Source organism: Melozone crissalis, unplaced genomic scaffold (assembly GCF_028551555.1).
Source record: "Melozone crissalis strain CALT ecotype California unplaced genomic scaffold, PUWL_Pcris_2 ptg000027l_1, whole genome shotgun sequence".
NCBI lineage: Eukaryota > Metazoa > Chordata > Aves > Passeriformes > Passerellidae > Melozone > Melozone crissalis.
In genome coordinates this window covers 21926103-21949275 of record NW_026535805.1, presented here as the reverse complement: position 1 = coordinate 21949275, position 23173 = coordinate 21926103, and the positions used below count along the sequence as shown (strand labels likewise).

Below are 23173 nucleotides of genomic sequence, written 5' to 3'. Positions count from 1 at the left end.
GATAGGGGCACACACTTCTGTGCTTCTGATTTCTGCTGTAGGTAAATGCAGCAATATTGCCCAGTCCTTTCCTCTCCACGCTTTTCTTCCAGTGTAACTCTGCTGTTACAATATTATCAAATTATAGCTCCGTGCACAGTTGTGTGTCCACTTGGAGTGCAGCTTCAGCCACTTGGTATGCTGCTGCCTGAAATGGCTTTGTTTTATTCTCCCCAAAGAGCACACAGGACGGGACTCAGATGCAAACTCCAGCTTTCTTTATGAGCAGTTCAGCAGTAGAAAGTGTAGTGGGTGTCCCAGCATGTAGCAGCATTGGTGCTTGGGTTTGAGCCTTTGAAGGAATTGTTCCAGTCATCTCCCTTTGCCATGCCGTGATTTGCCAAGCACAGGGGTTTGGGAGCACACACACAGAATTCCCTCCTGATGGAGCTCACTCAGGAGCCCACCCAGTGCCCTCCTGCCTCTTGTGCCCATTCAGGTCATGGCCCCAAAGTGCCACAGAAAGGGTGGGGCAACCTCAGGTCCCAGCACGCTCTGTTGTTTTCCCTGGATTGGAACCACACTGCTTATTAGTGCACCCAGAGGTTTAAGCCAAAGTTTCAGACTTTGCTGTGAAGACATTGAATGCAGCCATGTTGTGTTTTTCACAAGGTATAGCACAGAGCTGTCTTAAATTTTTCCATCTTTTTGCTAGGTTAGGGTGCCCACGCCCTTGACTTCTAATCCTTGAGCAGTTCCATGGGCCTTAACAGTGTCTCAGGGTTGCATTATTCAGGTTTTTCTGTGAAGATTCTCTAGAGAGGACAAAGGTGATTCAAATCTGAAGTCAGAGGAAGAAAGCTCTGAAAAAACCTGCTGATTTCTTTGGCAGAAAATATATATTCTTTACCTGTGACCACACTATATAAGATTGTTCTAAGTGTTTGTTGAGTCACTCTTCTGTCAGTGAAATACAGAAAGAATGATATTTTTAAATAGAAGAACCTGCAGCAGCTCATGCTGGTTGCATCTGAATTTGCTCTCTGGCTATCCTGGACAGTAAAGGAATGGTAGCTGGGTTTTTGGTGTTTTGTTTTTTTTTTCAGGAATGAGTAGTTCATCATACTTATGGCTTTTCTGATGGTAGAAAGCAATTTTTCAAATCATTTTATAATTTTCAGTCAATTTGCCATCTACCTCTTTCAAGTTTGAATTCATCTGTGTACTTGCCATGGTGAATAAGCAGCAATGGAGATAATTTGAAACTGCAGCTCCTGTAGGTACCACTGTTAAAAGGTTTTCAGACCCAAACCCATTCTTCAAACTCTCTATCATAGACTTGGTCAAGAGTTTCACTATGGCTTGTCTTCCATTAGATTATTCTTTTTATCATATTGATTGCATTATATATTTAATGACAGATATTTGCAGTTACTCCCAAATTGGCTCTTGTTTTACAGAAAAGATCACAATTGATTTTTTTTATTGTCAAGTAGCAGATTGCTGTTAATTGCTTTTGCTGTGGATTCAGGAATAGAGAGACTACACAGGCAGATGCTCTGAAGCCACAAGTGAAATGTTTATCCTGTTTGAAAATGTGATGCAATCCCATTTTTTCTGTAGAAAAATTCCTTTTGCCAGGAAAAGAGTGGGAGGTGCAATGGCCTTTGTGAGCCCTCACACCCTTCATCCCTTCATCAACACTAGCTGGAGAGCAGAGAGAGGAGAGATACACACAGCTTAGTTTAATTGGAACAAATCTATGAAGACTGACGTGAAGCTTCACCTAAAAGAATGAGCCTGTCACTGCTGTGTACAGTGTTCTGCCTGAGCCAAGAACCTGGGAACGAGGACTAGATGACCTTCAGGACAATCACGGAGGCTCAGTGGTTCTGCCTTGGAAGCAGGCCTCGTGTCCTTGCCTGGATCTGTGCCAGGTGACCCCAGTGGTGTGGTGCTCTGGGAGGGAACCCTGTGCCTCTCACAGCTACTGAGGCATCATCTGGAAGGCACCTGAAGAAGTCCCATGGCCCACCCCTGACCTAGGGTGATGCTTTTGTGTCATTCCTCACAGATGTTTGCCTAACGCATTCTAAGACTGTCTCTAGCACTGTATTATTGCAAAATTCTTCCTTGCATATCTGTCCACTGTCTGCCTTGCTACAGCTGGAGCTGTTAATTCATCTCTTCTCTCTCAAGAACAGTTTCCTCTTTGCGGTTTTCTTCTGCATCTTGAAGTTTGCTATGTTCAGCTTCCATCTTCTGTAGGCTGAGAATCTTATATGTTCCTTTCCTTTCTTAGTGTTCATTTTCCCTAGATCCTAATTTTAGAAGATTTAGTTATATACTAGGTAAGTCAGGGGTGACATTATCTGCTCTGGCTGCATGTCCTACCTTTCAGGTCCTCTGTGAGTGCTTTGTTATTTCAGAGCAGAGGTACATCTGCTCTACCACAAAGGCTATTGAAAATTCAGGGGGTGTAATTAAACTGCTAGAAATGTCTTGCTGCAAAGACAGCAGAGTGGTCAGATTGTTGAGATGTTTGTTCCTCTGAGGGGTCCCATTCAGAGAAAGTTCTTAGAAGAAGCCCTTGGGTGGATGGACTTGTAAAATTGTGTGATTCTTGGGGTGTCCTGTGCAAGGCCAGGAGTTGGTCTTGATGATCCTGATGGGTTCCTTCTGACTCTCAGCATATTCTATGAGTCCATGGTGCTGTGAGGATTTCTGGAGGGTGGTTGCCTGCAGCTGACTCCTTCTTCCATGTGTTTAGTTTAAGAATGAGGCACATTATGAGTGGACAGGGTATTCCCAGGCCAGCTGGGCTTTACCAGTGACAACAACACACTGGTCACTGTTTTACCTTCCCTGCTGACCTTTTTCTTCTGTGTTTTTAGCTGGTGTTCTGTAAGCCAAATGGAAATCATATGAAAGTCTACTTTTCTAGTTTTCTTTTGTCTTGTCTTGAGGCTTGAAATTTTTTGCATCTTACTTGTCTTGCACTGTCTTAAAGGAGCTTTGTAAGCGATGTTCTTGCTTGCAGTGCTTCTAATTTTAAGAGACCCACTGCCAAAAAAGAGAAGCTATTGCTGGCAACCCATCCTGTCAGCTGTGCAGCATGTCAGTGAACCTCTGGAAATCTTTTAATCCTGCCTGACGTCCAAGAGCTTGCTGTTGGTACCACAAGGCTGTGAATTACAGGAAGAGAAAAATTGCTCTTTTGGCAAATACAGACTGAGATGCTCCTAGTCTTCACCTCCTTTGAATTATGTCATGTAGTCTGTTCTTTCATGGCAGGCTGTGTCTAGCATGGGAGCTGGTACCTCGGTTTAGGAATTACAAGACTTCGGCTGTGCTCACATTTCTGCTGCCAGCCTGCTTCATGAGCACCACCCAGCTACCCTTACTGCTGCTCCTCTGCTCCATCTCCATGTCTGGAATGCTACCCCAATTATGCCAGCCTGCTCTTCACAGTGCTCACTGCTCTTTGGAGGAGCAATAGTTGGGTATTAATGGAGATGTTATTTACACCCCTCCTCACTGAAGTGCCATCTATTGCGTTATGGAATTTAATGCCTAAAGATTCCAAACAAAGAAATTCTTAGGAAATGTGTCTTGTGTATAATGCATTGATTATTTGGAATAATCAGAACTATGAATCAACTCTGCTTTTGAATAAATTTACAGCTATAGTGGAAAGCTAAACTGAAAATACAATAGCTAAATGTCCCTGGGATTTTTAACCTCCCTGATGGACTCTGCAAGTCTTTGGCTGTGGTACAAATCCATTATCTATATGACAAGCATTTGTTTGTTCTCTTCATTGAATAAGTTGCACCATTTGTAACAGCCAGGATAATTGCTATTTAACCAAGTTCAGCTGCCTGCAACTGCAGTGCGTTTGTAGTTGGTTGGAAACCAAATTCGTAAGCATCATCTGGGAGTTGCATCCAACTGCTTTTATTGGTTCCCATTATAGCAGAAAAACCTTATTTCCTTTCAAGCATGAGGACAGATTACCAGTGAGGTCAGCGCTGTCACTTGATGCCATGTGAAGTCAGAGTGACAGCAGGGGAGGGGTCAGTTGCACTGGTGATGGTTTTCCTCACAACGCTGCAGTTGGATCCCTTGTAAACCTTCACCAAACAGCTGGGCAGGCATTCTGTTCACAGCTGCTCCTGGAGGTGTGCTAGCACTTGGCTGGCTCTCCATGAAAGTTAGATGGCACAGTGTGGGAGATTACCAGCTGGGATTTGTTTCTACAGAAGCACAATTATTCTCTGTTTTCACATTCTCCATGTAGGTCACACGTGTCAGTTTCAGCTTCCGCATGGCGGTGGCGTTTGCTCCAAAATGAAGGTTTTGATGATTGAGGAGAGACCAGCAATCAGCATCAATGACAGCCTCTCCTTTCTATTTTCTCTGTAGCATTTTCTGTCTGCATGCAATAATAATTGACACACTCAAAAGGTTTCCATGGCACATTAATTTAACTGACATTTTCTCAGCAGCAGTAGATTACTTTTGTAAATTCAGGCAAAGCCTGAGTTGTTCAGACAATTGTAGTGTGTCCCTGGTCATCTTTCAGATATTTGTATGGGCTATGACATAGTTGCCATTGAGAAGGAATTGTCTTCATCAACACTGTAAACTCAGAACTGACTTTTCTGCTGAAAGAGAGCCTACATTTCCTTTTTTTGTTTCACATATCTCCTTCTATTTATATTCCTTTCTTTCCTTTTATTTTGATAAATAAATCTTCATCCTACATTTTTATATCCTTTAAATATTTATCTTCTATATAGATTTTGTCAATGCTTATCTGTTCAAATTTGGTTTCATTATGAATATAATAAGCTCTGAAATGTAAAATGTCAATGTCATACAGCTAGGTACTATCCTGATCCTTGTATGCTATCATAAGAAAGAAATATTTGCAAGTGTACATTTAGAAGTATTGTTTTGTATTTTTGTTTTCACATGGTGTTCCCAGCACAAAGCAAGCAACTTCCAAAGCAAAGTTTTGAGGAAGCCTGGAAGTTTGCACTGTGTTTGTGAGGTGTATGGTTTGCTAGCAGTCACTGGAAGGACTGGTGGTCACAGGGCTGGGTGGCCCCAGAGGGGCTGCATTACCCCTCTGCCTTACCCACAGCTATCAACCACAGGGTAAGAGCCTTAGAGATCAAAGATTCTTGATAAGGCTCTCTAAGACCACAGAATTAAAAGCACTGTGTGGGAACTAAACTGCTTGTGGTTATTCAGAGGGTTTTCAAGTTCACTTCCAATATGAATTTTTGGTTTCTGGTATTTTTGTCACTTTGGTGGAATGTTCTGATATAATGCTATGGGCATTAATCCTGCTATAAATGCTGTGTTTTAGAGAGCCTTCCAAACAGTTGTGCATAATAATGAAATCTAGATTGTTCTGTTTTTTTAAGATGTCCTTTATTGAGGTGGAGTCGCTGCAGCAAAGTAGCACATAGTGAAAAGTGCAGTCTCATTCCCCTGCAGTCATGGCAGGCTGGTTTCTTACTAAATAGTTATTTAACTTTTCCTGTTCAGTTTTGTTTTAAAATGTGTCAGTAAGGAGGTTCCAGTCCCAAGCCATTGCTCTGCTCTGTAGGGGTTCATGCAGTTCCAGTTTGCCCAATACAGCCTACATTTCCTCTTTTTCTGTTTTACTTGCCTCCTCCTATTTATATTAATTTTTCATTTTCTTTTGATAAATAAGTCTCTTTTGTCCATGTTTATATCCTTTAAATATTTATCTGCTCTCCTCCTGTCTCCCTGTAGTCATTGCTCAGTACTGTTTATGTTTAGCTTTTGGCAGTTTCTCAGTACCATAAGAGAAAAAACCCAAGATTTCCATTTCTGTTAGGTATTCTTTCAGAGCTCAAGCAGCTACATATATTTTTAGAGCTGTATGTAGGGACTGAGATGTAGCTGGTGAGATCCTGTTCATGTCAACAGTGGTTTTACTATTGACTGCTTTGGGGCCATGATTTCACCCAGAAACTCTCTGAACTTGGTCACATCTTCCACAACAATCCCTATACAGTAGTGCAGTCCAGGCTGAAAATCACGTCACAATTTTTTGAGGACTGTGTTTCTCTTGTCAAAGGAGAAAACAATAAATCAGCCTTTTTTGTTGTTGTTGTTGTCTGCGTGACCAAGGCTGGCTGATTGCAAAGCTTTAATGAGCATGTTGATAGCAGCAAAAGAGCAGGCTTTTTTCTTATGCTCTAATTTAGGAAATGACCTTGTCTTGACTTCACACCCTGCTTACTGGTGGGACTGGAGGCTCCTTGAGTGATAGACAGCCGTCTCACAGATGCTTTTTCATTTTTATGAGACAAACATATCAGCAGAGCTATATTAAGTATGTCTGCCTCCCATCAGGTCCTGGGCAAAGCAGAGGTTTGTTTTGTCTGAATGTTAACATTAAATGGCACAATTTAACAGAACTATTTAAATTCTAAATTCCTGTCTGTTTTGTGTGCAGGTAGCATGGAGGGCTGGGTTATGAGTAACCTGGTAAACCTCATCCTGTGTGGTTTACAAACAGAATCTGCCTCAGGGCTTCCTATCTCCTAAATTAAGTGTGCCTTCAGTGGTGGATGATAAGCCATTATACCAGCTTCGTCAGTGATGCCTTAAATACAGTAGTTATTTGTTTTGGAAACCAAAATTTTTTGCAATTCAGTAACTGAAATGTTCATCCAGAAATTTTTGTTAGAACAAGTTGGATTGGACTGGCTCTGTGTTTACCACATCCAAGCAGCCTAATGGAAGCAGTGTTTAGAGTGAGAAGTCAGCATAGTGCAGTTGTGGTCTGGACAGCTTAGAGAGAATGTTAACATTTGCCTCCTGTCCTTTGACCAAATCCATCCAAACCCTCCCTTCTGAGAAAGGAACCTCTCACTGTCCAGCCACTGCCTCATGTTACCTATATCAGAGCTAAGCTGGTAAATAATTGCAAAAACCTCACTTCAAAACTTTGCGTGTTTACCCTAAACCTGGAAGACGTAGGGAATCTGTTTTAAAACTTCCTGATGGGTTTTTTTATTAACCATCTTCTGAATTTATGTTACAACTGATAAAGAAAAGATGAGGCTCTGACAGTGTCTATCCATAGGAACAGGACAGATAAGGGAAATTTTGCTTGACCAAATATCAGTATTAAACATTTCAGCAGAGTTGTTTGGTTTGATTGTATGTCTTTTCAAACAATATTTTGTATCTGTGCATTACAATTAGAGTTAAGAAAGAGGAGATAAAAAGATAAAATAAAACCCTTAACAAAGAGCACTTTGATACAGCCAAAACAATTTTTCTCAATTTAATTTTGGCAAAACTTGCCAAATTTAGGCTTTCTGTTCCAGTTAGAGAAAAAAAACGCACAGCAAAAACATCTTCAAAAATATTCAAAATTACAAGTTTCAAACAGGCCTACAGAAAACATTCACTGGAATTACTTCAGCCTATGACTAAAACTGCCCTGGTGGCAAATGACAGCATCCCAGTGCATATATTCTACACAGAAAGGAAATACCACATTTCCTCTCCTTCCAGGAATTCTCACTTAATATTTTATAAAAGATTATTGGTCTCATCCTTAAACATCTGAACTGGACCAGGCAGAAGGTTTCATACCATGCCATTAAACATAGTTGGGGCTCACATAACGGAAGAGAAGGGACTTGGGTGGGCTTTAAATCGCTCTCACACAGGGACACTTTGCCCTGAGTTGGTGTGCCAAGAGTTTTTGGGGAGATCCTGTGCCACCCTCACCCCCTTTCACTTCTGCCAGGCCTTACAAGCGAATTAGTAGTTACTCAAAGGTTGTGAAGGAGAGGAAATGCCCCTTTCAATACAAATGGCTTTTTGATCTGGTGGGACTGAATAAAGGGGGCAATTTTTTTTTTTCCTGGAGAAGGGCTGGCATAAGAGGGAATATCTGCATTTTCACCCCTGAGCCAGTGTTCACTCCTCATACTTTTCAATCATAAAAGCTGTATTTTTGCCTTTGATAATTTGCTGCAGGAAGTATTTGTGGCAAATGCCAAAGCACAGACAGCTTTCACACTTCCAGAGTAAGGTGATGCACAAACTTTACTCAGCTCTCCCTGTAAAACCCACCAAACAGGTGTGTTTTCAGAGCAAAGGGCAGCAGGGCTTGATTAAACCATGCTGGGCCCCAAGCTTAAAAGGCAAGCAGCAAAACTCATTGCCCTGAGAGACCCAGCAGTTCCTGGACATCTGGATCATCTCCATCTCAAGGAAAAATAAAAACAAAAAACTTCTTCATTGCCTCTCTTGGCTTAGCAACTTCTCCACAGACAAGGCAGACACTTATTTGATACTGGAATGCCCCATGGATAGGAAATATGAATCTTGGTGCTGCCTCTTCTTTGTAGCTGCATGTGAGTTAGCCAGCACCACAGGGCAGGGGCTGCAAGGAAAAAAGAGTCTCCCAGAAGATATGAGAGAAGTTTGATGGAAAAAAATTAATCCCTCTTTAGACTGTATTTAAGAGTAGGATTGAGGACTTTATATATATATAATATATAATATTATATATATATATATATATATATATATATAAATATATATATAAATAATAATATAAAGTCCTGGTCATCTTTGTGTTATGGTTTCTTGTATGCTGGAAGTAAATCTGAAATATCTATTTTGTGTGGGGATAAAAGGCCAACTGTCTCATACATGTTTTAAACAAATTTTCTTTATTGCAAAACTATTTTCTTCCTTCAGTTCATCATCATTTCCAGACTTGCTGATGAATAGTGTTTACTGGGACATCTGAAGGCCAGACTTCTTACTAATTTGACATTTTGAAATTATGCCTATTCCTAGAGTATAGGTAATTATTGCCTGCCAGTAAGACTTAGTACTGAAATTGTTATTTCCTGCAATAGTAGTAATAATAATAAAAAATAGTTATAAGTCCCTCTTCAGTACAACTGAAGCAAATGAAGCACAGGAGCATGTTACACTCAAATTCAGGAAACAAATACTTTATTGATGATTTCACAGGATATCACATCCACTAAGGTAAATAAATTTAAATCAAACATATGATTTCCATAAAAAGAAAAAAAAGTTCCAGGTGCAACTATGCAGAGGTGTTGAAGATTTTCAGTTTTGCACAAGTTGTGAACAGATGTATTTCCAGCTGTAGCTTTTGGATCTTTAGAGGAAATTCCCTTGTAGCAGATGGCAGCTTTCTTTTCTCTTAATCAAGCTGCTTATTGAGTCTGGTTTTAATGGATTTAGTTAGAACTGGTTTATGCAGTTGTGAGGGGTGTAAGTCTCACTCTGCTGCTGATATACATCACCACAGGATTTGACTGCTTGGATACCATTTCACATCTGCAGCTCCCAGACTCTGGTGAGAAACAGTTTCACCTGGGAGCTATGCATAAGCAAATCTGTGGCTATTCAGTGGCCCAGTTCTGATTAAAAATACACAAAATTTGAAATTTCACCTCTGCATAAGGACACGAGATTTATGTGATTGTCTGGCTGGTCTGTCAGTCAGTATTTCTCTAATGATGGGGTTGAGCCCAACAGCTAATTTCAGCCAAAAATCTAAGACACACTTAATCTCCTGCAGCATCTGTGGATTTTTTTGGTCAAGCAGAGAGATCCAAGTTGGTGTCCCAGTGAGAAAACAGTAGGAGGCTGCAGCTGCCAGAGGCTCCGTGGGATAGGGAGGAGGCGACTTGTGCTGCACCCTCAGCTCACCAGGCTGTGTAGGGATTAAGGCTGCTCCTTGCTGGTCAAGGCTATGAGGAAAACATGACAAAGGCTCAGGTTACTGCTCTGAGGATTTATTTTAAGATGAGTTTGTATGTCCCAGAAGCCATGTTTGCTCCTGACAAGTCCCATGTGATTTTATTTTTTTTAATTTTTTTTTCTGTACCATCAGACTTCATCAATCTGTTCTTTAATTCTCTTTGTTGGAAAATTGAGCAGAGGTACTTCAGAGGGATAGTGAGAGATTTAATTAACTTTTACAAACAGAGAGGATAATGAATAGGTGATAAAGACTAGAAATGGAAGTTCAATACTAAAGTGTTGTATTGATTTAGAGACATCTGTCATTCCGAATCTCAACAGCAGAGCATCAAGGCTGCTTTAAAATACAACAAACAGAGGTAACTCTTTGATTTCTTTAAAGCCAAATGTGTTGTTTGGTGCAAAAGAAAAAAAAAAAGGAAGAAAGGAAGGGGGAGAGATAAAATGACCTCTCCAAGACTCTGGACTCCTAAAACACAGTCTGCATTCTTACTGATTTCTCAGAGTGCCCTTCTACAAAGGACTGCCTCCTGCTCTGTAGATCTGTTTTTCTGCCTTTGCTGCAGAAGCACAGGGCTGGGTGGTAAAGCTGTGATGTAATGGCTCTTTCCCCAAGTCTAAAAGGTTCCATATTTCGTGCCACAGAGGAACTTTCTTCCAGAAAAATCACCTTCACAGAAGGATATGCATTTCAAAAGAAAAGCACATGGAGTCCCTGTGTGACATTATTGGTATGCTTTTGCATCCAGTGTGTCAACAGGATGCTTTTCTGTTTTTTCTTTGTGTTGTAATAATGCTCTACTGATGAAGGTGCAACAAGAAAGGCTGCTCTTTAGAGGATTTGAGTTTAGTACTGTGTGGAACAAGAGCACAGGAAAGCAAATAGTATTTCCAAGCAGAAGCATTGAAGTGAGACTATGATCACTTTTAGAAAGCCTCTATTTCTCCATATCTCAGGTAATTAGGCACCACACACATACTTTGTCTTATGGACATAGGCAGTGTGGATTTGAATTTAGAATTTAGCTCTCTACTTTAGCCTATAACAGACAGTATTAAAAACAGATTAAAATAACAGCAATAGAATTGAAAAGGATGTTGCAGAGACTTTTATGTATATATTTTATTTGCATTATCTGATTTGTGTTCCTGTGCTGTGTGAATAATTTGAAATTGAGTTGCAAGTTCCTAACCTGAGTCCTATTTTGCTTTTGCTCCACTTAAGGCAAAATGATGAGTTTTAAAAAAGTGAGGAGGGTAATGTGTGGTGGTGTTCGCAGGGGTCCCAGCATGAGGAAAGAGACAAGAATGTTGACTCCATGTTTCAGAAGGCCTGATTTATTATTTTATTATATGTGTATATATATTATATTAAAACTATACTAAAAGAATAGAAGAAAGGATTTCATCAGAAGGCTTGAAAGGAAAGGAATCAAATGATAACAAAGCTTGTGACTCTCAGAGTCTGAGACAGCTGGTCTGTGATTGGCCATTAATTAAAAACAACTCCATGAGACCAATCACAGATCCACCTGTTGCATTCCACAGCAGCAGATAATCATTGTTTACATTTTGTTTCTGAGGCCTCTCGGCTTCTCAAGAGAAAAATCCTAGCAAAGGATTAGAATAAAATATCATGGCTACAGTAATGGATGAAATTTAAGCCATCGTTTTGTTCACTGATTTATTTCTCCTGCTGCAATACTTTTTGATGCTGATTTAATTAACTTAGTTTGTAGCTCCCCTTATTCCTGCTTTATCAGTTAATTAATTATTTCTTCACTCCTGGTTAAGCAGTGACATTTCTTACTGAAAGGTAGGGTTGAGCAAATAATTTGTAATTAATAATCCTTTTTGCTCTGGCCAGATTGTGAAATTTTTTACCTTATTTGTGTATTTTCTGCATGTATCTTCCTGCAGAAACAGGTTTCTGTAAGTGGCAGATGCTTTTGTCACACATGCAGGGGGATTTCCCTCCCTGATGTTTCAGGTCAGGGCAATCAGCAGCACTTTGGTTAAAGTTGTCAAAAAGGACAAAAAAAACATTGAGGAAAAAGTCACTAAGACAGCAAACCTTTTATCTGAACCCATTCCTAGTTTAAAAAATATTAAACTTTCAAACACCAATTTCAGCCTGGTGGCATCAAGAAGACAGTTTCCAAAATTACCAGAGAGAGACTCACCCACTCAGAGAGGCAACCACATCACCAGGTGCTGTCCTGAGCCACCTCCACTCCAGAGGACTCTGGGCAGGGTCCAGGCTGCTGCACCTCAATGCAGTCAGCAGCAATTCACACTGGCACTTTGCTGTTTGTCACCTTAGCTTTGCAGCCCAGTGCCCTTGGCCAAGGCAGTCCAGTAAGGTGTCTGTAATATCCAATGTCTTGCTGGATCTTTCTCTAGATAAGATTCTAAAGAGAAAAATGGTATCTGCCATGGGAGCACTAATTTGCAGCATCCATGCCCTGGCAGGACATAGCTGGCCCCGAGGGAAGCATGGTGGGGCACCAGGGGGGTCCCAGCCCAGGGAGCAGAGCCCGTCCCACTGCCACACACCCTCATTACAGCTCTTGCCACCCAATGGTGCCTGGGGGGCCCTGGGCTGGCCCAGGCTGGCAGTGTCCAGCTGGGGACAGTCTGGGCTGCTGCTGAGCCTGCAGCTTCACAAGCCTCATTTCTGCTCCCAAAAGACAGGTTTGCAAAGGGAAATGTGGCCCCATAATGCAGCAGCTACAGGTTCAGAGTGGGTACAGGGCCATGACTGGAGAGTGAGATGTGTTCTGTGGTGACACCACCTTCTCTCTAAGTTTGGTGTGCCTCTTGTGTGCGCGTGGGGAGAAGGTGCCCTGTGTGGTTACAGGTCCACACCCAGTGACCACCACAGCAGCAAGCAGGGCACGGGGCTTTGGCAGAGCCCTGGGCTGCACAGCTGGGCCTGTGCCTGTGGAGAGGTTAAAATGATGGGAGGAGGAGGGTGGGCTGCTGTTCTGACAGGCTGTTCTCAACTGTGCAGTGCAAATGCAGGGAGGCACTTCCTTAGGCTACCCAACGAAGCTTAATGGGAAATGCACTGTGCAGAGTGTCCAGCAATGCTATCCAACACGAATTCCCACCTGGCATCATCCCTGATGGGCAGCACAAGAAACAGTCTGTCTTCACATAGGTTAAGCATTTTGTGAGTGTAGGATGTGTGATTTTTACTTATGGGGTGAGATTACAATTCCGCAATTCCATCTGTTTTGAATTTTTCTACAAGGTTGCTTGAATGAGCTAGTAAAGCTTACATCACTATTGACTTAAGTATCAAAATAGCAAGAAACCCAAGTATGTCACCTGTGCTATTTAAGGTTTTCAGATCAGCTGGTTTGGACCTATTTCTGTGCATCAGTTTTTGAAGTACAGCAATAGACAGGGGTTTTGTCGTGTATGTTCTTTACTCGGGGGCTGAGAGTACTCAGCTTTTGAGCAGCTCCACAACACATGCCTGCAATGACAGAGTCTGACAGATCTCAGGCTTTGCTACCTGAAATAGTTTTATTATATGTCTTGTAGAGGCTTTCATCTGAAAAGCATATTGGCATTGTGAAAAGAACAAAGAAAATGTCAATATTTTTCAATAAAGTAGTGATTGACTGAAAATGCAAATGCATCTTTAGGATCAAGATTTGGTAATGTGGGGACCTGAGTCCTCTTCAGTGTCTGAATAGTCTGCTAAATGGCTTTGGTATGAAATCCTGAGCATTAGTTTTGTTTAGCTTGAACTCAGTTCACCTCTGAAATTATGATTTCTCTTACTCTCTATTCATCTCAACCACAAGAAGTATTTTTCTCTCTGCTATCACACAACAACTTTATCTGTACACATAAAAATAATTAGTTACTATTTTTATTTGGAATTTTTCTTTGTTACTGATTGTTTGGGTGGTGGTTTATTGGAAGCTCTGAATACTGTAAATATATATAACTTCCAGAAAGTGCTATTCGGTGATATGTCATAAATGCTGCTAGCATCAGCAAAATGCAATAACTTAATTTAAGCAAGATTAATCCGACTTGCTCTGGGACTGGTACGTTCTGTTTCATCTTAAATGAAGTAAAGTAATTAATTTTGTGTAGTTTTCATTTTCGCATTAACATTCTCTTCTGTGAAGTGTAATTGCCTTCTTGTTGTTTGCAATACTGTTGTCATTTTAGTTAGGGCAAGTCTCTGTAGGGAAAGACACAAGTTCTTCTTCCTGGAGAACTTCCTACACAGACCAGGCAGTCAGAAATAGAGGACACTTGGGTGGTCTGATTGGCCTAAGGTCATGCAAGCCATCAGCACAGTAAGAATCATAATCCAGACTGCCAGAACCTTATTCCAGTATTGTATCCAGGACCATGCTGCCTCTTAATGTCACTGTTCTTATTGTTCTTTCTTTATAGTTCGGGATCGGGTACGATCTAAAATGGAGAGAGATATTTTGGCAGAAGTGAACCATCCTTTCATAGTCAAGCTTCATTATGGTAACTATAATAAAATATAATTCACGTTTGTTCTTAAGTCGGTTGGGGAATTGTGACTAGATGTGTTACACTTTGGTGCAGATGCCCCCTGCCTACTTATGACTCTGTTGCTAACAAAGTCATAGCGGCTTCCTCTGTGAAATTCTTCATTTATGCTGAGGGAGACATCCAGTACTTGTAAGTTTCAGCCAGTCTTCCATTGAAATAAGTCTGTCATAAAGTCTGACGTGGTAGGTAGTGCTGGTGGGGTGGCTGCTGAGTTTACATCTGCCAAACCCTCACCTGCTGTCAAGTATTGTTTAGAAAGAGAATTTAAATAAAATAATCAGTACCAGCCTAAATTTGTATAGATGTGTACACGAATGTGGTGTCTTGCTGGAGTTGCCTCCTGTCACGCCAGCCCCATTACTACTGGAACAGGTATTCTAAGAACATTTGGTGTGTGGGCTCTTCTCTCACACAAACATGGAAACTTCTCTCTATGCCTCACTCTCAGTGACTCCAGATATCCCATGGAGTGGGAAACACTGTTAATTCATAGGTGCTTAACACAGAAATTAATATATCAGTAATGCACTGTTGTCTCTCAATTGACACTATTTTTTTCCATACCCAAAGCTCAGTTGCCAAGTTCTATACAGAAATGGGGTTTTTTGGTTCTCAAAGTTTTGAAGTGACAGTGAAGCAATGGCATGAATGATACACTGCTAGTCAACAGGACTTATTCTCTGGGGACTTTATCTTGATTCAAACTTCCAACATCTTCATCCTTTTCTAATGCAGCATTTCAAACAGAGGGAAAGTTGTACCTAATACTAGATTTCCTGCGGGGAGGGGACCTTTTCACCAGACTCTCCAAAGAGGTAAGCTGATAGATCTTTAACTCAGAAATTAAAGACTTCAGAACTCAAATTGAGTTCAGGGGAATGAAAAATGGCCTTGGGAATAGTAATCTATACATGTAATGGAGCTATCTCATCTTGCATGGTTAAGTGGGTTCTTAATAATTGTATTTGAATTATGCCAGAGGTAGTGCAGCAAATACCATGTAGGCATCACTGCCAGAGAAAACTGCTCCACTGCTAAGCCATTCCCACAGCAAAATATCCCCAGACTTGATGCTTTCAGAATAAGTCTTGTATGTGATGAGAAACAGCCTGAGAAATCAATCCTCAATGCATTTTGCCCTAGGGATGGGCTCAGAACCACTGGAAAAACACAGACACTGGCAGCAGAGGGAAGAGATGGCCGTGGGTCAGGGCCAGCCCTGCAGCTGCTGGGAGCAGGTTGAGGGCCACGCACCAGCCCAGACATGGGAGACTGACTCTCACAGCCCTCACCTGCCCTCCTCCTGCCTGCCAGGGGCAGCTGCTGCTTCCATGCCCTCCCCAGGCTCTCATCCCTCCCCTGTCCTCTGCATGCCATGCCCTTGGAGAGGGACTGGCAGGAAGGGAATGTCCCAAACCCGAGTCTCGCTGATGCCCACACAGAGCAGTCACAGTAGGTTTTCTAGGTTTGTTTAGCTCTTTCCTGAATCTCCAAACCTCTGTGAGCCAGCAGTCCCACAGAGGTCCCTGCAGTAGTGCAGGAGGCTCCTGTGAGACAGGATGGTGCCCTGCAGTTGTCTGTGCCCAACAAGATGTCCCCAGCCCTTGGTACTTCTAAGGATGCGGGGTCAGGGATGCAGGCAACCACTTATCACAGTCTTTAATTACAGGAACCTTTCAAATGCTGTTTTGAGGAGAAGCTCTGTAGCTCTTCTTGGGTTTGGGGAGCTACTGATGGACGAGAAAAGCTGTGAAAACAGTATTTTCAGTCAAAAGTTCCCCAGCTCTTCCCCACCCCCGTTCAATTCCTGATTCAGTGACATGCTGCAGGATGCTGTGTGCACTGCAACTTGGGACCCCAAGCTTTTGCTCTTAAGGCTTGTTTGATAATGCAAGAAGACATTGGTAACAAGTTAATTACACTGCTGAGTAATCATCCTTATATAAATATTCAGTCCCTGGTAGCAGTTATTTTTAATATAAAGGAAAAAGATTTTTTTAAATTTTCATTTCAAATGTCCTTCTACTGTTGTCATGATACTGAGTATTATTAGCGAGGTAGTGCTGCTGTCTCAGCAAGGGCCTCTCTGGTTTCATGGAAGAAGACAGAAAATGTGGCTCTTGCCTAAGAGGGCAGGTCCCTGTTCTGCACAGCCAGGGAACTCAAAAGTGGAAGATAACAGCTCAGACTTTATACTTCTCTAAAGCTTCATGTTTTCCCCAAAGCTTGTTCAGGGCAATTCACCAACTCCTGTGCTGTACACCATTGTTAATGACTCGTTAAGCTGACAGTAAAAACACATCTTTTTTCAGTGTTTGCAGCTCACCTTGCCTGCCTGTACCTTGCAGCTGTTAAGGGGCAAGGTATTGCAAGGGAAGAAGTTCTGGGAAAGCTTGAACTGTTTGCCATTTGTAGTTATAGATTTGGTTGAAAGGTATTGATTTCAGTGGACTTCAAGTCAGATCCCATATACATTTATTGTATGTATGCAGAGCTTGCTTATTTCTTGCTCTGTCTTTTTGAGACATCTGACTTTAACTATGTGTATATGTATATTTTTCCTGGATTCTATTGATTTCATTTCTTGCCTACATTATTTATTTTAAATATTATAAATAATTTAAATTGCTTTTAAAATTAATGTCATTTTTATGTTTAATACAATTAAATCTGAGAGCTTTCGCTTGTGTATTTATTTATTATTTTCCTTGTGTTTTTGTTTCTAGTCTTTGCAGTGAAATATTTAATTAAATTATGTGACATCTGTACTCTGAATCATCTCTTTTTTCTCTCAGCTGTCTGGAACTTCTCAAAGCACTCAGATATTTTGGTTACCCCTTTTTGAGAGCAGAGACTTAATTTTAAAATTAAGCTCTGCAACTTCTACTGTAGAATTTACATCTACATATGACAAGTAAATTTGTATTCAGCTGACTCATTTTACTTCTGTCATGCATAATCACACTTGTGTATCTAATACATCAGCTTCTTTTTCTGCATTGTTATCTCTGTGACTATTGAAATTTAATTAAAGAGAACATCTCAAATATAATGGAAGTTGAACCAAAGGGGTTTCCTGCCATCTGAGTTTTTCAGAGCTTATTGGTTTTTTGATTACAGAAGTTTCTTCTCACCTAAAACACAGCTTTCAGTGTTAGCAGTGTCCATATCAGCTGCAGAAAACACTGTCTTCAGTTGGCACCTCCTCAGGCCTTGGGTGTTAGGCAGCGCATCACTGCTTAGGGCATCTGCGCTGATATTCCTTGGACCTCCAAGGCATGAGGTTTTAATTCCATCTCTGATTCCCTTCATGCTGTGTATTCTCCTCAGACGTGGAAGTATTCCACTTCCCCAAAAAGGTTTTCCATGCTATTTAATGGGAATTTGGTAACCAAATGCCAAGACTGTAGCAAGTTAAGGGATATGAAAGCAATGTGGGCTGTACTGAATGTGTTTAATTTTGCTGTTCATTTCCAAAGCTGAAGGAATTATAATTTATTCCTAATATTGTGGCATAATGTCATCTAAACAGATCAAGCAGATGAATGAGAGCAGCATATTTTAAGGAATAGAGGTGCGCAACAGATCAAGTTTTGTTTTATAGAGAGAATCTGGTAAGAGTTGTTAATGTCAGTTCAGACAAATTATGGAAAATTGAACCTGATATGGTGTTCCCTTCCAGCATTCTAGGTTAGACAATTCCTTCCCTGTGTGTGTTTAAGGCAAGCCAGCCCACCACTGTCCAATAAATAGATGTGGTCTTGTCTTCCTTCTCTCTAGGTGATGTTTACAGAAGAGGATGTCAAGTTCTACTTAGCTGAGCTGGCCTTGGCATTAGATCACCTCCATGGGCTTGGAATTATTTACAGGGATCTAAAACCAGAAAAGTAAGTTAACAAGGAGAAGAGAACTGAAACATAAATACATGAAATTTTAGGTTGCTTCTGCTCCTTGTCACGCTGCAAAATGAGAAGGTGCCAGGGGCTCTGCCTTCCTTCTTGTGAGACTGTATGAGACTGTCACTAACAGCAGCACAGCTTTCCTGTCATACCATCTTAGCATGAGGCCAAATGTTTTGACTGTGCTCCAGTATGATGGGACCTCTGTGTGCCTGGCCTTCAGTTTTGTGAATGATTTCAGTAAAGAATTCAGATCCCTGTTCACTTTAACTCAGTGGCACCATTCTCTGTATGCAGCTTTAATCTGGCCTTCCCCCTGATGCAGTGTAAACCTCTCAAAGCAGCTCCACTTCCAGCTCACACAGAATATGGAGTGCCACTGTTCGAGCATGTCTGAGAACTTGTGCTAACTCATGAGAGACATGATAATCGGTGCTTTTAAAACACATGTATTAACTGTGCAAAATATTTTCCAAAATGTTTGTTCTCACTTATATTTGCAGCTATTTTTCACTCGTAATGTGATCCTAATTTTCCTTTCCCTTTTTTATTTGTAACACATCAGTAGAGCAAATGACACCCTCAGTGCTATCACTAGAAGAGACATGATATTGTTTTTATGCTATACCCTATGCTTGGTGCTTTGATAGATTATGCTGTAACAACTCAAATCAGGCTGCAACATTCCAAAGTTCTTTTTTAATGTAATGGTCACCGGCATTTATAAAAGATAACCACTGAGCAATTTTTGGCAATTGCTTACACTTTCAAAGTGTAACAGCGCAGCAGCATTTTCCTTCTGTGACATCAAACTGAAAAATATGCAGCTTTTTCTTTATGATGGAATGTTATCACTCTCACTCTCATGGACAAAACATGAGACCAGAAGTGATGGAAGGTGGACTTTGTAGGTGAGAAGTTGAAGGGAAGGAGACTGTTTAACTCTGTTGAAATTCTGTGTGATTTAAATTTTAACTTCAATTTTATGTTTTGGTTAGAAAAATAGTAGTAGCAGTAGTAGTATGGTGTGAATTCAACAGATGTACGTAGCAAGAGCTCTCAGGGTTTTGGGCTAGCGGACTTTTTGTAAGTCCGCTACCAAATTTTCCAGTCTTGCCCATTTATGCAGCCAAAATTGGAACCTAGAGTCTTTGGCAAATGTGGGAAGTCATCCTACAATTAAACAACTGGAGAGAGAAAAGTACCGGTTAGTTCCTGATATGAAATGCAGGTAGGCAGTGGTGGCACCCAGCTGCCACAGCCACAGGCTCTTGCATCGTCTGCCAGCAGCTCCTGGGTTTCAATTTCATTCTGAATTGCTGTTTTTTCCATTCAGTATCAACAAACATGTACAGAATAGACTAACTCCAGGTGTAGGTTTTCTGTTTTAAACTTTGATTCTAGTGAGCATTCATTTGGACCATGCACTGCTTTTCTCTCTGATGTTAGATGTGGCTGATTTTTGAGATTACACATGATGTGTGAATCTGCTGTTAGAAGGTATCCAGACATGAGCTTGTATATTCAGATGTGTCACAATGCCATTACATTTTTAGGCATATGCTGTAATTTTTTGCTTTAGAAGAAGTTAGAAACTAAGGAGAAAATTAAGTGTATGTCAAAACTGTTCATTGTATTTGAGACGCTGAGACCTGGATTTTTCTGAGTTCTCAGCAGGAAGTGTCACTTAGCATCTCAAAAAACATCTCTCAATGACTCCAGTTGCAAGTGAGAGCACTTTATATTACTGCAGACCAAGCTGAAGTGCTTCCAATCAGGGATCAGTGAATTGAGAAATTTGAGCTCATCTAAGGAAGGAAGGTGTCACTGATTTGTCATTGTCACATAGAAGCATGTTGAAAAGGTACAGATGAAATCCAGTTTTCTCTGTGTTTTTGTCTGAGCTGAGATCAGCCATCCCATCTTCACTGTACTGCTCTGCTAAAATCCCTCCCTGAGTGTTTCCAGTCTGCCAAGTGAGACAAGATTTCTTTGGAAGGAAATAAAAAGTATCCTCACATAACTAGAGACCTATACACAGGGAGATCACTGAGTGAAGTTAAGGTGGCAGCCCTCACTCTTGCATTTTCTCACTGTTGTATATACAGTGTTTATGGCCTTTGCTCTTCAGTTAAATGGATTAAACTGTGATGCAGTTTAATTTGGATGCAACTGAAGTAGTGTAAAATTAACATACATGAATATAACTGTTGTATAGGAAAGGGAATGACCCAGGAATTCATACCTGGAGATAAAGCAAGGCCTCTGATTGAAAGCCATATCCTCTAAAAAAAGCTCTGTAAGTGCAAAGCCTATGTGCAGTCACACCTAGGAGAGCAGAGCATGACAGCCTATGATTTCTCTGGATCTTTAGGTTTACATTAAAGAAACAGATACAGCAGAATAAAAAAAATTACTCTCTGGGGGAAAAAATGCTAATTTTTTTTTTTACATCTGGGAAAGTATATCTTTCTAAATAAGATGATTAAAGAAAATTAGGACCATCTCAGGATGTTCTCATCCTCCCCTTGCCCCCTGGCAGGATCAAACCATAACAGGTGTGCTGCTAACCCAGGCTTAAAGCAGCTGATGAAGTCTCCAAGCTCTACACAGGAAGCCTCTTGGCAGTGCTCCAGCAGTTGTTCATCTAAAATGTTGCTCTTAATACCTAGTTTGAAATTTCTGCACTGCCCCTGCACGCCAGTGCTCCTTGGCCTGTCCTCCTGGAAGCCCCAGCCCGCTTGTTCTGCTCTCAGCAGCAGCCTCAGGGGTTGTGAGAACATGTTTTCCTTAGACCCTCTTCTGTACCCTAAACAATCCAGGTGCTGAACTCTTCTTCACTAGTCAGTCTTTACAGGGGCTCAGTCATTCTCATTACTCCCCTTTGGTTTCCCTTGATTCCTCTCTCCTTTGAAGTGCAACGTGCAGAATCACACACACATCTGCAACAGAGGCATTACCAGCATGATTACAGCACAAGGTTTGCTCTGTCAGATTTGCAGAACTGGAGATAAATTAATTAATTCATAATTTCCCAATTCTCTCTCTCTTTTTCTTCCCCTCTCTCCTCTTTATTAAATATAGGCATTGCATTAGACCTTTTATTGTTCAGTGCTTTTGCTGTTCTTCAGATGTTCCCAAAATAGCTGCTCATAGATTTAAATTTGCTTGTCAGCTCTGTGAGTATGCTAAAATAAAGCTCATGGAGTTGTGTTTAACAAAAAACCAAAACCAAACAAACAAAAAATCACTGTTAAAACCACTTGGAAGAACCATCAGTACATTAAAATTTAAGGTTCATAAATTTTTTTGTTAAGATTCCCTGAGCAAAAATCCATGTTAACAATTCAAAGCTATGAGTTAATTTCAAGTGCAGCTGGGAGTTGTCCTCAAGTCAGCTGTACTTACTTCAAAAAGACAAGTAATTGAGCTTTCTGGTTAAAGTCTTGTTTAGAGCAAGCAGATGCTTCTCTTGAATTGTTGCAGACAAATTCTTCTCCTTGAGTTGTCTTGGTGATTTCAGTGGCATCCCTTGTGGGACAAGGTATTGTTCAGTCACACTGGAAGCCACTGAGTTCTTTAAATGGTGAGGCATGTTTTTACTTAAGAACTGCACAATCAAGCTATACAATATGGTGTATATACCATGGAATATGGTAAATACCAAAATGGAAAAATGGGAACTTATCATAGGGTAGTATATGATGCATATTTTATTTCTTATGCTGTGATTTAAGGACATGGGTGACTTAGAAATAACTCTACCATCTGAAAATGGACAGACTGTTACTAATCTTTACTATTTCTCTTTTCAGAAAGCTAGATGCACTTTGAGTTCTGGAACAGGGGCTTAGGTTAACAAGGAGTGATGTACATTTTAAGGCCCTCAGTTGTTTACACAAGGGACAGTATAGACTCTATACTCTAAAAAAGCCAAACACCACTTTTTAATGCAGTGTGTTGCCAACCATGACTGATTTATGAATGTAGCTGCCCTGTGCAGAGAGGGGAGACCTAAGAATCAGTAAGAGACAAAGGCTTATGGTGGAAAGCCTCCATTGATGTAAGCTGTCCCTTTTTGGCTTCATGGTGTCAACAAAGCTACAGCAGAGAGGAATTTGCATTCAGCAGGGTGAGATAGCATGGGGGTCACGTGAACAGTGAAATGTCACAAAACAATTTGTGAGAATCTTCATCTCTTTAGTAGATATTTGACTGCTTCATCTGGTACTTTCATAACAAAATGAAATAAAACACTCTTGATAAAGTCTCAGGTTTTATCTCCCACCTGAAAATTTAGCTACAGTTTCTGATTAACATAAAGTGTGGGTTGAATCTTCTGCAAAACCGCTCTCACTTAGAAAGAAACTTGTATCATCCAAAAAAAAAAAAAAATTCCAAAACCAAACTAAAGCAAAAAAAACTCAGAAAAACCAAAACCCAAACCAAAACAAATTCCAGCCAAAAGAAAAAAAAAAGCAACAACCAAACCAACTGCAGAGTTCCAGCTTTATTTGATTTGGCAGAACATCACATTGATTTGGGGATGTTGGAGCTCAAAGTAAAGCCCAGAAGACATGACTCAAAATCAAAAATAAAGAAAGCCAGAGAAAAATGGGAGAGAATTGTTCAGGCCTTGATTTAAGACATGATATAAAGCAATGCCAACAACCCATATCAAAAGCTTTTCTCCCCTGTGATAAAGCTGCAGCAGAGAAGTTGATAAGGAGTCTGCAGTCCTAGCTCTGCTATGGGACTTCTCCTGTAACTCGATCTGTGTCATTCCTCTACTACAAATTTAGCTGCCCCAGCCTCTACCATGGAGATTTCCAGCCTTTATCTTCTCAAGGCATACTTTAAACCAAGTTCAGTGAAAGTAATTTGAATGTTTGTGGGATGGTCCTGATGCTAAAATGTTCAATCAT

The 23173-nt window shown here is 40.8% G+C and overlaps 1 protein-coding gene across 2 annotated transcripts in view; it reads left to right on the top strand.

The window, feature by feature from the left end:
* Window positions 1–23173, top strand: part of RPS6KA2 (ribosomal protein S6 kinase A2) — a 276800-nt gene that overhangs the window by 192491 nt on the left and 61136 nt on the right. For both annotated transcript variants that reach the window (XM_054279646.1, XM_054279647.1), the window contains 3 exons: window positions 14221–14301; window positions 15085–15164; window positions 18130–18236. In XM_054279646.1, the coding sequence (XP_054135621.1) occupies window positions 14221–14301; window positions 15085–15164; window positions 18130–18236 (268 nt within the window). The remainder of the gene's footprint in view (window positions 1–14220; window positions 14302–15084; window positions 15165–18129; window positions 18237–23173) is intronic.